Genomic DNA, 16,766 nt, shown 5'->3' on the forward strand with positions numbered 1-16,766 from the left:
CCTTCACACTAGATTAGATCCAATATCTTATGCTTTCTGTGTATCCTTTTTATTTTAGCACCCAGCACAATGTCAGGGAGTAAAGCACCCAGAGGTGAATGAATGAATTAATGAATGATTTGCTGCTGCCCGCTACAATGTTGGCATGTAGCCTCCCAAGCCCAGCTCTTCAGAAAGCTAGGATGTCATTCCTTTGTGAGTGCTGGATCAGCTTCTCCCTCACCCCCAGGCCTGTTTGCCTTCAGCTATAAGCTACAGAGGAAAGGAAGATGCTGCTGGCTTAGGGACCAGCTGGTCCCCAGTGAGGGACAGCTGAAAAGGATTGAGGGGGCTGACAAGCAAATCTGGTGAGTTTCTGAGCCAGAGCTGTCCTTCTCTCCCTTTGCTCCAGGGCCTGCCTGTCCATAAAGCACACAGGGGTTTGTTGACTCATTCAGAATAACTTGAGTTTCATCGCCACTCAATTTAAGAGTGGGAGGGACATGGGACGGGCAAGGGATTAAAAGCGAAGTTGGAGCTCAAGCCACCATAAAGGAGACCTCAGCTGGGAAGACTGGGCCAGCACTGCTCATGCTAAAGCCCTTGACAAGATGGCTAAAGGAGTTGGTCTGGTCTGGGATGCTCAGGTAGACCTTGTTTTTGCCTGCCCAGCACCCGTTCCTCCCCCCACCCCCTCCACCCACACACACACACACACTTTATGGACGAGATTGCTTCCTCTTCCTCCTAGGCACATCACTAAATCCTCCCATTGCCCCCTGCACTGAGTTGTGGTCATGTGACTGGCATTCCGAGGCCTGGACTGCACAAAATGTAACCTTTGTTTTAGTCTCCCGCCTACCTGCTGAATGTCCCTGGAAGCTTCATGTTGAAGAGGATAACGCCTCCACCAACCTGAGTGGAAGTGGAGCCCCACCCCTGTCACCAATGGGAGCAAGGAATAAAATTTTATTGTGATAGCCACTGAGAGTAAGGATTGTTTGTAGCAGCACGTGGCTTACATTGACCAGCACCCTCTTCTTGTGAACCACTGCCCTGACGCTCCTGGTGAAGCCAGCTCCCCACTTCCGGTTCCTGAGCTGACTTCACGCACTTGGGCTCCAGGGAGGACATGTGATCCAGGCCTGGCTAATCCCGTCTCCTCAGCCCCAGGCCTTGGTTCCAGGATGAGCACGTGATATGTTGAGAGCCGGTGGGACTGAATTCTGGGACTTTGTTGAAACTCTTGGGAAGACAGACGCTCATTTTCTGCTGAAGTTGCTGAGAGGTAGGGAGTATATCTGCTGTCACTGGCAGCTGTCTTGCCACCATGACGAAAGGGGGCCGCAGAGGCCAGCGCAGTGAAAAGCAGAGCAGGGCACAGAGAGAGCAAGACAAAGTCCCATGATGCTGCTGGACCCCTGGGTCCCATCAGGCCTGCCCAGATCTGCCCCTGGAGTTCACTTGCACCCACAACTGGGGACCTGACGTGCAACCTAGTAATGTGCCCTGACTGGGAATCGAACCAGCAACACCTGGCTCGCAGGCCGACGCTCAATCCACTGAGCCACAGCAGACAGGGCTTGCCCCTGGAGTTTTCAGGTCCTTGAGCCAATACGTTGTACCTTTAACTGAAATCACTGTGAGTTGGGTTTTCTGTCCACTGAATCTGAGAAAGCCCTGGCCCCGCTATCACCGTTCTCATCAGGCCCCCAGCTCTGGAGAAGGTGGGGGTGTCATTGAAAAGCTTCACAGTCTGTTTCAAGGCCCGACTGTGGGACACCCAGCCTGCACATGAGATCCAAGAGTCCTCAGGCCCTTTCCCTCCTGGAGCCACTGGGTCTTCCATCCTGGCTGCCTCTCACGCACCTTCCCAGTCTCCTGTCAATGGAGTGGCTCCCTGCCCTGTTCACAGCTCCTGTCCCTCCATGCCTTCGATCGGCAAGTGGCTGAAGCCCAACTCCACGTGCCTCTTCAGTCCAACCAAAGCCTCTGGCCTTCGTTCAAGTGCTAGAGCCTGAGGCTGATGAGAGTGGCCCAGCCCCTGGAGGATCACCCAGATCACGAATCCACCCTGGTCACTCAGCTCCACTTGATGAACTGTGGTCTACTAAGCCCATTCCTTGGGAGAACTTCAGCGACAGAGCCATGGGCTGAGTCAACGGCCTGGAACTGCCTTTTCTTTATTCTGGGATGTGGGCAAGTGACTTAATTGCTCCAAACCCCCATTTTCTCTGTTAGATGGATGCAATATTACCAGCATTTCTGCCTCAGAGGGTTATTCTAAGGGACTGTTGAAATGGAATGAAATTTGAGAGGGCTTTGAAAAGTATCAAAAACCATACAAAAGCCAGGGTCAGACTGCTTCCTTATTGGCACTAAGACAAGAAAGCTGGGGGGAGTCAGTTCAATATCATCCAAGACTAAGGGCTCCTATTTGAGGGAAGGAGCCCACTGCCCAGGAAATGATCACAGACAGCCGAGAGGGCAGCTTTAAATAGACATCTGCAGGGATTTCCTGGAGGAGAGAATGACATGACCAGGAAACAGCTTGGGGAGCTCAAACAATGAGCCCCCACACCCACCCACACACACCACCCCCAGCCTGGGCCTGAGGGATGAGTGGTGCTTCTTGTCTGTAGTCAGAGCCTTGGCCGGGAGGCTCCCAGGGACCCTGGAAGCCCCAGCCATCTCTGAAGCTAAAGCAGGACTGGGGAAGGAAGAGCAGGCTGCAGCGGCTGCTCCTCACAGGAGAATCGCGCCTGGGATGTCATATACACAGGACCTAGGCAGCCACCAAAACAGGCCTCAGAGGTGATCACTCGGGAGCCTTTGGAAACAGGGGAGAGGGACCATCCAATAAGATCAAGGTTGGCATGCACTCATTCAGTCTCCAAAGGGCCAAGGACTCAGCGACCCCCCTCACATCAACCCCTCTGCCAAATTCCACTGACCTGCAGGCCAGGAGGGCAGCATGGACCCTGGGAAGTCTTCTGCTGTCCTTCAGGGAAGCACACAGGGCTGACTTCCCGTGGGGTTGAGCACTGCCCACGGAGCCGGGCCTGGTGTCGGTGGCAGGAGATGTCTGCAGGGGTGGATCCCCTGGCAGTCTGACTCCTTAGATACATATTAAATTCTTCGTCCAAGATTATATATAAAAGCAACATATTTGTATTTGCAACCAGTGAAACAACAAAGATACAAGAAAAAATTATACTCTTCCCTAGTACCCCTCTGTCCCCCCGCTCCCCAGACTCTCAGCACACACACACTCCTGGGCTTGAGTTCCTCTCTCCTGTCTCCTTACTTGTGAAATAAACCAACCCACATACGCACATACAGGTTTTACAAAGATGGAGTCTTTCTCAAACACATTCTGCTCCTGGCTCTATTCTCACTTACATCACGTGCTCCCTCCAGCTCAGTGAATGTAAATCTAACTCATTCTTTTCCTAAGAGCTGCACAATGTATCTGACCGTCCCCTGTTATTGTATGTTCAGGCTGTCTTGTGTTTTTAAAAATAACAGATAAAGGCCCGCTGTATGCAGATCTCCAGAACACGCCACCAGGAAGAAAAAGCAGGTGTATGCTGAGCTTATCCACATGTGGGCTGGAAACAAATACACTCAAGAAGAGTTACATGAATTCCTGGTGCTGGAAGGGCCCTTAGACCTAGAGGTCCAATTCCCTGGTTTACAGATAAGAAGGGGCATTTGTCCAAGGTCACAGAGCTTGGTACTGGAAAATCTGGGGCCGTAATTTAGGTCTTCTGACTCCCAGATCAATGTCCTCTCCTCTGTACAAAAGCTGTTAAAATAAAAATAGGTTCAAGAAGGGTTTATTTAAGTTCATTGATGACCAAAATTTAGGGATGAAATGAGGAGATGAGAAGTATTCAAATCCCACAGATAACTAAAGGCAAAGGGAAGGAGGCTCTATCTATACTCTGCCTTCTGCCTTCTCACCAGTCAAGTTCTCTAAACACTCCAATCTCATTTCTGCCTCAGGGCCTTTGCACTTGCCCTTTCCTATGCAGAGACCATGCTTCCCTCAGAGTTTTGCATGACTGCCTCTTTCTCACACACAGATTTGAGCTCAGATGTCACCTCTTCAGAGAGGCCCTCCCTGTTTCCTCAACTGCCCCCCACAATTCAAACTATTATCATCTGTCCCATTACTCTGCTTGTTCACTTCACAGTGCTTGTCATTATCTGAAGTGATCCTGATCATGTGATTGTTTGCTTGTTCAATAACAATCTCCCCCATTAGAATAGAAGCTCCATGAGACAGACCCTTTGCCTGCTGAGGGTAGTGCCTGGCACATAGTAGGTGCTTAGGAAAGATTTTACTTGATGGAGTCCTGGCTGGTATGGCTCAGTGGACTGAGCGCAGTGTGTGAACGGAAAGGTCACCAGTTCAGTTTCCAGTCAGGGCACATGCCTAGGTTGCAGGCCAGGTCCCCAGTTGGGGGTGCACAAGAAGCAACCGACTGATGTTTCTCTCCCTCTCTATCTCCCTACTTTCCCCTCTCTCTAAAAATAAATAAATACATACATAAAAAAGATTTTACTGGATGGAGCCCAAGTCTCCTGATGGCTGGTCCAGTGATGCATCAATCACACCAGGCGGTCTCTTTGCTACATCAGGGCTGCTGAGGCTGGTGGGCCTGGATCCTGAAGAGACTGGCTGTCAGCTTCCTAGAGGATGGGGAGATGCAGTCAGGAAAGGCTCTCAAAGGAGGTGCCATTTGAGGACCCCAGGGAAGAGAGGCCCAGGAGAGAGAACAGCCTGTGCAAAGACCCACTGGGGAGAACAAACTTGGCAGGTTTGATGTGGCCCACAGGTGATGGGAGACCAGCAGGGCAGGAGGCCGGAGAGGTGGGAAGGGCCTCCTAAGTCCCAGTGGAGACTTTGGCTTCCATTCTAAGTAGTGGAAACATCTGGAATGTTTTTGGAAGCTCACTCAGGCCACCCTTTAAAGGACAGAATTGGAAGAGAGAGGAAGAGAGGAAGCAGGAGAACTAGTTAGAGGTCCAGCTGGGGCTGGGGGCTTCTTGGGCAAGGGTTGTAGTGGGGGAGGTGGGGGGAAACAGCTGAATTCAACCTTTTCAAAATACTTCGGTGGTATCACCAGAGCATGGTGACAGAATGAATGAGGGGACGCAGGAAAGCCAGCCATGATGAACACATAGATACAGAGGACAGATCGGTGATTGCCAGATACTTGGGGAAAGGGTGGAAGTGGGCAAAACAGGTGAAGGGAATCAAAAGCACACACTCCTATTATAAAACAAGCCCTGGGGGGTAACGTACAAGGATGGTGACTGTAAGTAATAAAACTGCATTGCATTGTTGAAAGTTGCTAAGGGAGTAGATCTTAAAAGGTCTCATCACACACAAAAAATTGTACCTGTGTATGGTGATGGACAGACTTATTGTGGTCATCATTTCCCAATATATACAAAATCTAATCATTATGTTGTACACCTGCAACTAACAGAACACTCTATACTGAGTGCACCTCAGTTGTAAAAAGAGTGGGGACAGACACACAAATAAAGTACAATGAAATCGTCATGGTTCCACTGCAGACAAAATATTCCACCTGGCAGGTTTACAACATAAGTTGGTAGGTTTCTGACTCCTGAGGAGGGGTGAGAAGCAGGCTCTATTCCAGGAATAACCCTCCAATGTCACTGCAAAGCCAGCCTGCAGAGGAGCGTCTGCCATAGCTGTCACCACTGCTGACTCAGGCACCTCCCTGTCCAACTTGCAGCCAGGAAAGCTGCCAAAACAGGAAGCGGCTGACACTCCTGCTCAGCGCCATCCAACTTGAAGCAGATCTGGCAGGAGGGCTCCCACCGCAGCTGCCCGAGGGAACCAAACCTCCCCGTCCCCCGTGCCTGCAGCCACAGGCCACCTCCTCCCAGAGCTCAGTTCTAGCCCCCCTTGCCAGTTGGTTCGGTCGCACATTCCCGGCAGAAGCCAGGTGCCATGAAAATCCAAGCTGCAAGGGAGTCTAGAAATGTCTCCAAAGCCATCTAGCCTCTAAAGCAGAAGCAGCTACGAGGGGAGGAGGTTTGGAGGGGTGCTGAGCAGGCTCGGGCTTCAGTGTCTGCTACAGCTCACTCCTTAGCTCCTCAACATCCATGCCCAGCCTGCTTTCCTTCTTAAACTTCCAGGAGCAACCACAGCATGGGATTGCCCAACCTAATGCAAAGGCACCTCAATCAAATAAGCACATTCTCATCCTTTTTTCAAAAAACAAAAAAAAAAGCCCCACAGTTACTTCCTTCAGCTCTTACCCCTGGGAGTCTGGCTGGTGTTTTCACTCCTTCCCTAATCAGAATCCCATCCTGATATTCTGTTGTCCATGCACTAACATTATAAGTTTACCAGCAACACACCACCCTATATAAAAGGTAGAGGAAGAAAGAGGAACAGTTACCACCATCAATACGTATATATGCATGGCACAGCAAGAAAGGGCTATAATTCTCATTTCTGCCGCAGGTGAGGAGACATGTGTAAGAGCCTTACTCTACTAGCCATTCCGTTTCCCCTTTGCCTTTAGCAAGAACCTCATGTGGCCAGAGGCTTCAACCCAAAGGGATCACCTGAGCTTCATTGAGGAGGAAGCTGAACCCATGGCTGTCCTGCTCTTATTGGTTTGCTGTGGAATTCGAAAGTAACCCCGAGGGTTTCATGGGATCCAGAGACATGCTTTTCCCCATTCCCACGGTGCAAGTGTACTTCCCCCTTGATAACCAGAACCACCCCCTCCTTTTCCCTGTTTGTCTTGTTTGTGCCTCAGTTTCCATCTCAGTGGCACCTCTGTGGTGTGCCCCGGTGGAAACATTCTTCTTTTACATCCTAAGACCTCTGATGTCGCAGAACCCAAAGTCTTGGGGAGGGGAGCAACAATTGTGTAAGCTCTACCGCCCAAGAGTCCCTGACCCATGGATTCTGGAAAAGAGAAACAACACTTTGCATTGGTTTCTGATTCAGAGCATAAGCCAGGTCTAGGCCAACACTTCCGATTCATACAAGGTTTTCTTCTAGACGATACTGAGTCCCAGTAGGCCATGTCACCAACCCACAAAGACAGGTGATTCTGGTGATATGAGTATGTGGCAAGAGCAGTAAATCTCATGCTCACCTGCCAATGTATTTGCTTCTTTGGCTGAAAAATGAAGTCTTCGGTCAGAAGCAATGCTCTTTGCACTACTACAATTGTGAATTAGACATTTAGACACTCAGTAAATCCACTAATGACATTGCTGGCAGAAGCAAGACAGGCAGAGAATGCAAACCCACAGCCAGAAAAAAAATGTGTGTTCCAGTGAGGACAAATTTATGCGGCCTCCACAATGAAAGGGAGCCAATGTAACCAACCTGCCACCAGATGGCAGGCTTGTCCTCTCCTGATCGGGTACCATCTTGAATGCTCAGAGCCATTGAGGTTGACAGCTAGGCACATACCTGTGGTGGGAAGACTAAAACAAAGACTGCTGATGGCCATTCAACTGTCCTTTGCTTCCGTAATAAAATAACCTGGATTTTATTCAGGCCATAGATGCACCCAGCCAAAAGAAAACATTTCCCAACTTCCTTTGCTGCTAGGTGAGACCACACAATTGAATTCTAGCTAACAAAATATAAGTGGAGGCACGGCTTTTATATTCTTCCATCGTGCAGTCTAAAATGAGTTTGTGAAGGCCAAAGCTCCCATAGCCATCGAGGACCATGGAGAAGAACTTGAAGATGGAAGTTACAAGCTAAGGAGGTAGAAATTGGGTCCCTAACAACTGTGGAGTCCTAGACTAAAAGAGAAATGTTACTATATCTTATTTTAAACCACTATTATTTGGAGTTTTCAACAAGTCAAACTTAATTCTAACTGCTATATTGATAAATAAGATTGTAGGGGAAAATCTAAAATATAGCAATAATTACAAGAAGTATAAATGGGGCACTGCTACAATAGATGTAAAAGACAAAGACTCTCAGAACAGATTTTTAAAAAACCAGTACTCTGTCATTTATAACAGGCTCAGTTACAATAAAGGACCAAAAGATTAAAGATAAGGCAAGGGTTCTTGTCTTCAGTCTTTGGATAGAATTCAGCATGTCCATAAACTTGGAAGGAGAAAATATATCTTTATTTTCACTGACCTCTAATTAAAATGTAGCATTCCTATCATTTATAAATGTTGGCAAGTCACAGAAATATAAGTAGTACCTATGACTTTATTACCCACAAAAATTATAAATATTTTCACATCACCTTGTTGCATTATCCCAAAATATCTTTTACTCCAATCACTACTTCAAAATCACAGCAGTTATATTAGGCCTGCTGTTAGATCTTATTATTTAATACATTAATTTAAAGTACATATAAATTAATATCACAAATATTTTAACTATTGTGATAACTATTTTAATACAATTGGTTTGCTTTATAATTCTATTTATTTGAAAGCAATGTTTTAAAAAGGGATTCATAGGCCTCGCCAGGCTGCCAAAGGAGTCTATGGGCCAATAAAGGTTAAGAACTCCTAAGATAAAGGGATCCATGGGCTATAAACATTAATACCAGAAAAAAAAGATATAAGAGGTTTTTTTAATAATGAGAAACAAAAAGGAATGTCATATAGTAAAACAATAAACAATAAATCAAAAGTGCAAGGTCTGTCAGGAAAAATTCCAGCCATGGTTAACACAACAAGTACAGTTTGCACAACATTGTTGTAACCTGGCAGCCACGGAGAATGGATTGGAATGCGCATATGTGAACAATGACGACTTTACTGTACTAGTCAGTGGGGTAGTAAAGGCTATTGAGTGAGCATGTGCACTGTGTGGCCATTGCATTCAAAATGACTGAGCAAGGAGAGCCACGGATCTGCATCAAATTTTGCATTAAGCTTGAACATTCCTCCACAGAAACTATTCAATGATTCAGAAGGCCACAGCCATGGGCAACTGGTGATTGGCAGTTTCATTATGACAACATGCCCACTCATGCATCACGCCCCGTTCAGAATTTTTTGGTGAAACATCAAATCACCCAGGTGACTCAGCCTCTCTATAGCCCAGATTTGGTGCCATTACAATTTCTGGCTTTTCCCAAAACTAAAATCGCCTTTGAAAGGGAAGAGATTTCAGACTGTTGATGAGATTCAGGAAAATACAACGGGGCAGCTGATGGCAACTAGGAGACCCGTGTGAGGTCCCAAGGTGCCTACTGTGAAGGAGACTGAGGCATCATTGTCTTACGTACAATGTTTCTTGTATCTTGTATCTTCTTCAATAAATGTCTCTATTTTTGATATCACATAGCTGGATACCGCCTGGACAGACTTCATATATAATGATTGCAAACATACTTGCATCTAACAATATGGCTTCAAAAATATAAAGCAACAACTGATAAGTACACATGAAAATATTATAGATATATGTATACACACACATAAACATAAAATGAACAGTTGAGTTGGAGATTTTAACCAACCTCTCCCAGAAACTAATAAATAAACACAAATAAGAAAGACAATGTTAGTGAAGAGCATGATTAATAAGTTCTATATATCCTATAGAACTTAATGCCCAACAAATCTAAAATACACAAATTTTTCTGTACCTATGGAACATACACAAAGATCAACCATGTGCTAACTCACAAAGACTGATATATCAGATTTTTCAAACGTAATAATAGAGTACCATATATAACTTTATGCCAACAGTTTTGAAAATGTAAATGAAACTAACAGATTTTTAAACACACACATATATACAACTGGTTTACTAAAACTGGCTCAGAAGCAATAGAAAACCCAAAAATATGAATAGCTCTACAATATTTAAATAAATTAAATTGATGATTTAATACTTTTCACAAAGGAAAATGTGAAGCTTGGGATGATCTTATAGGAAAATTCTCCCCAGACATCAAGGAATAGATTATTCCAATCCTATATAATTCCTACAGAGGCTAGATAGGAGAGTTTTCAGAGGATATTGAAAAAACTGATTCTACAATGTGTATAAAAGAGCAAAGTCCCAAGGTAGGGGGGGGAAGGGTGAGGATGTTTGGTCTCCAGAAATCAATACTTATTACATAGTCATGATAATAAAGACAGGTGTGGTATGAGTGTAGAAATGAAAAAAATCAGCAATAGGACAAAGCAGAGAGCCCCAAGCCCCACTCCTATATAAATTTAAAATTCGACGCAGCTGGCATTGTGAATAGCTAGAGAAAGGAAGGGATATGTGATTGGTGGTGCTGGGATGTCTGGACTCCATAGGGATCCGTACCTCACACCAGAATTGATAAAAATTAATTCCAGATGAATGAGAGATTTAAAAGTGAGAAGAAAACAAAAGCTTTTCAGAAAGCACTGTCATATGAATCTTCTTATGGGTATGTGTGAGAATATCTCTGTTTACTTAGATCACTGGATCGCTAGCTACCTGCACCCCTAATTTCACCACGTCCTACTGCATTGCTCTCCAGAAGGCTCTGCTAGTTTGACATCCCACCAGCAGTACATGAGGTTTCTAGTCTCCCTTTACCTTTACCTATCATCATTCTACTTTTCCCTTTTTGCCACTCTGATGGGTATAGAGAGACATCTTTGTCTTAACTTCATTTCCGTGACTGTAAATTGCCTATTCATATCCTTTGCCCATCTCTCTACAGAGTTTACTGCCCTTTTCTTGCTAATCTGCTGTGAGTTCTCTACATAATCAATATACTATTCACTTGCTACTGTTCCAGCCATTAAAAAGACTTTTTTTTTCAGTCTTTTTTTAAGATTTTATTTTTAGAGAGAGGGGAAGAAAGGGAGAAAGAAAGGGAGATAGACATCAGTGTGTGGTTGCCTCTAGCATGCCCCCAACTGGGGATCTGGCTTGGCAACCCAGGCATGTGCCCTGAGTGGGAATCAAAGCCACCACTCTTTGGTTCGCAGGCCAGCTCTCAATCCACTGAGCCATACTAGCCAGGCTTTTTTCAGTCTTTTAACCTTCCGCTAGCTTTGTCTATGAAGTTCTTACTTGAACAAAACTTAATTTGTATGCAGCCAAGTTTGAAGAGTTGAATATTTGTAGAGAAGTTCTTTCTACCCCCATTTCTTCTGTAAAATACCTGTTCTAGTCTTTTGCCTACTATCTTATTAAGATGCTTGTCTTGCCCTCACTGGTGTGGCTCAGTTGGTTGGGCATCATTCTGCAAAGGGTCGCTGGTTCGATTCCCAGTCCGGGCACATGACTCAGGTTCAGTCCCCAGTTGGGGGTGGGCAAGAGGCAACCGATTGATGTTTCTCTTGCACATTGATGTTTCTCTCCCTTTCTTCCTCCCTCCCTTCCCTTCTCTCCATAAATTAATTAATTAATTAATTAAATGTGTTTGTCTTATTTTTAACTGATTAAAAAAATTATTGATATATTATGGATCTGAATCCCTCTGGGGGTAATAACTCCCCAACATTTTTAGCCTATCCCCTGCATGGGCTGAGCACGCTCCTGTGCCAAGGCAAGCTTAAGGTAGGAAAGCCATGGGTATGTCCAGCATTTATCCCCTAAAGCTAGAGGTGACCTCTGGGTGGCTCCGTGTGCAGAAGAGACAATGACCGCATTTACCCACTATATTAGTTTCCTGTGCCGCTGCCATAGCAAACTGGGTGGCTTAAAACAACAGAATTTTATTTTCTCACAGAGAGGCTGAAAGTTCAAAGTCAAGGTGTCAGCAGGGTTGGTCCCTTTTGAGGGCTGTGAGGGAGAATCTGTCCCCTGCCTGTCACCTACCTTCTAGCGATGGCCAGCAAGCCTTGGCATCCCTTGGCTTGTAGACTCCATATTCACATGCTATTCTCCCTGCATCTCTGTGTCTTCTCATGACCATCTTCTTATTTGGACACCCATCATATTGGATCAGGGGCCCACTGTAGTCCAGTCTGGCCTCATCTTAACCAATTATGTTGGAAATGACCCTATTTCTAAATTAGGTCACATTTTGAGGTATTGGAGGTTAAGACTTCAACATTTCTTTCTTTGCTTTTCTTTTTTTTTTTTTTTTTAGATTTTACATATTGATTTTAGAGAGAGGGGAAGGAAAGAAGAGAGGGAGAGAAACATTGATCAGTTGCCTTTCATGTGCCCCCAATGGGGGACCTGGCCTGCAACCCAGGCATGTGCCCTGACTGGGAATAGAACCAGTAACCTTCAGTCAGCAGGCCAGTGCTCAATCCACTGAGCCAGGTGAGCCAGAGCAAGATTTCACCATTTCTTTTGGGGCAGAGACACAATTCAATCCATGACACCCGCCTTGTTCACTATGAGCTTCTACCCATCATTTAAGATTTGTTGGGGAGGAAAAAAAAATCCTCTACCTTCCTAGTTTCTTCCAGCTGGTCTAATAATTCAGTCAACATGAGACAGATTAACAAGGAAAAATAACCAATTTCATTACACATGTACCTATTGGAACCCCACATACACAACAGAGTCAGAGACCCCACATACATGAGAGGTTCAGAAACAGACAAGAAAAGTGGGATATACATGACATCTTGAGTTAAGGAATAAAGTTTGGCCCGTGAGGCTTCAGAAGGGAGGAGGCTCATTCACAGGCAGATAAGACAAGCCAATGTTCAGTGATTAAATGTTTACCCTGCCTTAGAGATAGACCATAAAAAGTTATTTCTGGTGATAACTTTTATTATGGGCAAGGTCCCACATTTAAATTCTGTATGGGAGAGATTCAAGTCCCTCTGGAGCCCACAGAGTCTTAATTGCCTTCAGCTAAAAATAATCCACGTGCCAAAGTAGCACATCTTGGGGAGGCCTGTTCTGAACCCCTTCACACTCCTCTGAGCCTCCTGCAATCTGGGAAGTTTTTCCAACAACCAACCCAGCACTCCCTCCAGGCAATTAGTTTTCAGTGTTGCCAAGGGACCCAGTATCTCATCACGTGTCATAGCATTTTCTATTTGTTTTTGACTTATCTGTCTCCTTCGCTCAAGTCTGAGTTTCTCAAAGGCGGATACCAAGTCTCATTCACCTCTGATTCACCAGCACCCCACACGGGACCTGGCACAGAGTCATCATTGTAACGTGAGCTAACATTTGTTGAACGTCTACCATGTGCCAGTCACTGTGAGATTTACATATATTATCTCACTGGATTTTTACAACTATCCTAGGAAGTACTGTGCTCATCTAGCAGCCGCAGAAACAAAACCCAGACAAGTTTAAGCGATAAGTGAATTCATCGGCTCAATTCAACGAAAGCCTAGAAGTGTGCCTTCAGTAACAGCTGCATCCAGATGCTCAGAGAGGGATCAGGGTTCTTTCCCTCTCACCTCTGCTTCTCTCTACCTGGCTTCATTTCAAAAGCAGGCACAAGCCAGCTGTCAGCAATAGTCACATTCCTTAGCTTAGCAACCATAGTGGGAAAAACCAACACTCTCACTGACCCAGCAGAAAAGTGAGGTCTCTGGCTGACCATTTTGTGTCAAATGCCTCTACCAGAAGGTCTCCCCTAAAGAAGCCAGAAGAGTCCTGGCTGGTGTGGCTCAGTGGGTTGAGTGACGGTCTGCAAACCAAAATGTCACAGGTTCAATTGCCAGTCAGGGCACATGCCTCGGTTTTGGGCCAGGTCCTCTGTTGTGGGTGTGCGAGAGGCAACCAACTGATGTATACACTGATGTTTCCTTCTCTCTCTTTCTCCTTCCTTTCCCTTCTCTCTAAAAAGTAAAGAAAATCTTAAAAACAAAAAACAAAACAAAACAAACAAACAAAAAAAACCAGCAGCCAAAATAAAAGAAATGGGAAACCTTCCTGAGCAGCATAAAACTCTGGTCACCATGAGCCACTATGATTGGGTTAACGCTGTCCCATTCTGTAAGTGAGGAGAAGGGAGCACAGAGTGATGTGCTAACCTGCCTAGGTACCCAGCTGGTAATAAGAGGGTTTACAGTGCTTGGTCTATGCCAAGGCCTTGCCAAGGCCTGCATCCCTTGCATGTCCATTATACCAGCCCCCCAACACATTCTGGGACGGGCGAGAGCCTAGGATTCAGATGGAGGCAAATAACTTGGGTCTGAGGTCCACCACTGATCGCCACGAGCCCACGTGTCCTCATCAGTACAATATGGGCAGTAATGTTGCCAGTATCTACGTTAGGGTGAAGATTACATGACGAGATTCAAATCACACATATAGCACAGTCCCTGCACGTGGAACGATCTAAATAAGAGTGCGCGATCACTGTGAGTAACTGTTCATTGAATGAGTAAGCAAATGAGTGGTATCTGAGCTCTAACTTGGGGACTCTGGGTGGTTCTCCTCACAGAGGAAAGGTCTGGGGGTGGGGATGGGGAGGACTTTGTGGCCTTGGCGATCTCTACCACCACTCAAAACACCTGCCTTGGATATTCCTGTTCTTTGAGCTGGGCAATGAAGTTCTTAATTTTCTGTAGAGTGGAGATTAAAGTCTGTTAAGAAATGTTGTTACTATTATTGATTGATAACTTAGCTCTAAGTAAGTTTCCAGGCCCACTGTCCCCTTCCATCCTGATGGCCCAAGCCCCTTCCTCACAGATTCTAGAACCACTACTGTCTCTCAAGTTCCATACCACTGGGTTTGCAATGGGTGCTGTCCCCGTTTATGACCATGTGCAGGTAAAGAGCTCTGAAGGTGCCAAGGGCCATAATTAGCCTGGAAGTGACCCAAGTTCTCCTGGCACTGTGGAGCCAGGAGTCCAGCTCCAGGCCTGGGCAGGGCTGGGCTGAGCTGGCAGGAGTCAAGACAGGGTCAGGGGACAGGAACAGGACTGCTTGTTGAGGTGTCTCACAAGCCTGGCCAGCCAGCAGGGCCCTATAACCCCCTTCCCAGCTGTTGTTATACTTGACCCCCAAAAGCTTTAGAATTATTCCCATGTCAAGTGGATACACATGATCTCAGGACATCCTTCACTTTTTCTCCTGGTGCCTTGGGGGAGGGGCCTTCGGGGTACCTGGGCAGTGCAGTGATTGAGGGGGGGGCGGGGCCGAGGGGGTAATCCCCCTGGTTTCTACAGATCCGGGAAGAAAATGCAATAGCAGGGGGAGGAACCAGCTGCTTCCCTGAGGGCTGGATGTGCCTGGAAGAAGGTGGAGAAATCTTAAGGGTGGGGGGTTGGGAGGGGAGGAGGAAATGAGGCAAACTTGCCCAACGTGACAGTGGCCCAGCTGAGTCTCTATGTGGCTGAGAGCTTCAGGCCCAGGACACAGGAACCAGGCAGCAGGACGCGGAGAAGTCAGCGTACAGGACACAGAGGTGTTGCCTCACTTCCCCCAACCCACTGCCCTTCCCCCTCCCCCTTCCCCTTCCTCTTCTCTACCCCTGCTCGAGCCCTCAGAGAAACCACTGATTTACTCCTGCTTGCTGGGGGTCTGGGGACATTGGATGCCGCTGGACACCCGCACTGGTGTTCTGCTCTTCCTGTGTAATCCTGGCCATGTCCCTGAATGACAATAAACCAATTTTCATGGAGTCACAAAGAGCGCTTGTGTCATGACAACCCGGGATCCTCCAGCCATGTTCACTGCACACATATTACCTCACACGGTTCTAACAACAACTCTGCAAGATGCCTCTAGTGCGTCCATTTTCAAGATGGGGAAACTGAGGCTCCAAGAGGCGGTATTGACGTCCCCAGATCATATGGCTACCTAATGGCAGAACTGGAACTCAAGCTAGAGTCTACTAAACGCCAAGGCTAGAGCTCTTCTTTCATCCCAGGATGGAACAGAGGTCATCACTCTTCCTCCGCTGGGAGGAGGAAACCGGCACAGAAAGGCCAGGTAACCTCCCGACAGTTGTACACACAGAACATGGCGAAGCCAGGATGCAAACCCATTTTTTAAATTTATTATTTATTTATTTTTACAGAGAGGGGAAGGGAGGGAGAAAGAGAGGGAGAGAAACATCAATGTGTGGTTGCCTCTTGCTCAGCCCCAACTGGGCACCCAGCCCCCAACCCAGGCATGCGTCCCTAACTGAGAATCGAACCAGCGACCCTTTGGTTTGCAGGCTGATGCTCAATCCACTGAGCCACACCAGCCAGGGCCAAACTCATTTTTTTAAAAGATTTTATTTACTTATTTTTAGAGAGAGGGGAAGAAAGGTAGAGAAGCATTGATGTGCAAGAGATACATCAATTGGTTGCCTCTCATATGCCTCTAACCAGGGACCTGGCCCCCAACCCAGGCATATGCCCTGACTGGGAATCAAACTGGCAACCCTTCAGTTTGCAGGCTGTCACTCAATCCACCAAGCCACACCAGCCAGAGTGCAAACCTGGTTCTTTTATCACCAATCCAATGTTCGTTTTGCTTGAGAGATGACCTCAGAGGTTCCCTCCAGCTAAGTTACTTTTTCATTCTGGGTTGAGACAGAGACAAACTGGAAAGAGAATGGGTAAAAATAAAGAAGTAGCTTGGTCTCAGTCCCTAACTCAGGAGACCAGTGTAGCTGCCCCAGTCCTGCCCTTTCAGCTTCATCCTTTCCCTCAGTGGAGAGAAAAAAATCATTCAACAAATAGGGTTTTCAACCCTTGGAACTTGGCCTTCCTAGACTTCAGCTGACCTTCCCAGCAGCTACTTCCTCTTGAGGAGCATGTGTCCACATACTCCAGTCTCCTGACCCACCCACCCATCAGTGTGTTAAGAGTGAGAGTGGTCCCCAAGGTAGAGTGGGAAACACCTGTGGGCATAACCACATCCTTCCACA

At 46.5% G+C, this 16,766-nt stretch overlaps 1 protein-coding gene across 3 annotated transcripts in view; it reads right to left on the bottom strand.

The window, feature by feature from the left end:
- Positions 1-3,171: 3,171 nt before the first annotated feature.
- The window catches only part of LOC150014300 (uncharacterized), a 38,866-nt gene continuing 25,271 nt past the window's right edge, over positions 3,172-16,766 (bottom strand). For 2 of the 3 annotated variants that reach the window (XR_016509637.1, XM_090268722.1), the window contains 2 exons: positions 4,535-4,677; positions 3,172-3,787 (listed from right to left, as the gene is read on the bottom strand). Coding sequence is in view for 1 of the 3 variants with exons in the window: in XM_090268722.1 (XP_090124848.1) it covers positions 4,623-4,677 (55 nt within the window). In the remaining 2 variants the exon portion in view is untranslated. Of the gene's footprint in view, positions 3,788-4,534; positions 4,678-16,299; positions 16,440-16,766 lie in introns of those variants that run through there. The other variant, XR_016509638.1, reaches the window with a different exon arrangement.

The sequence above is a fragment of the Furipterus horrens genome, unplaced genomic scaffold (assembly GCF_987537825.1).
Source record: "Furipterus horrens unplaced genomic scaffold, mFurHor1.1.pri manual_scaffold_3, whole genome shotgun sequence".
NCBI classification, from domain to species: Eukaryota; Metazoa; Chordata; class Mammalia; order Chiroptera; family Furipteridae; genus Furipterus; species Furipterus horrens.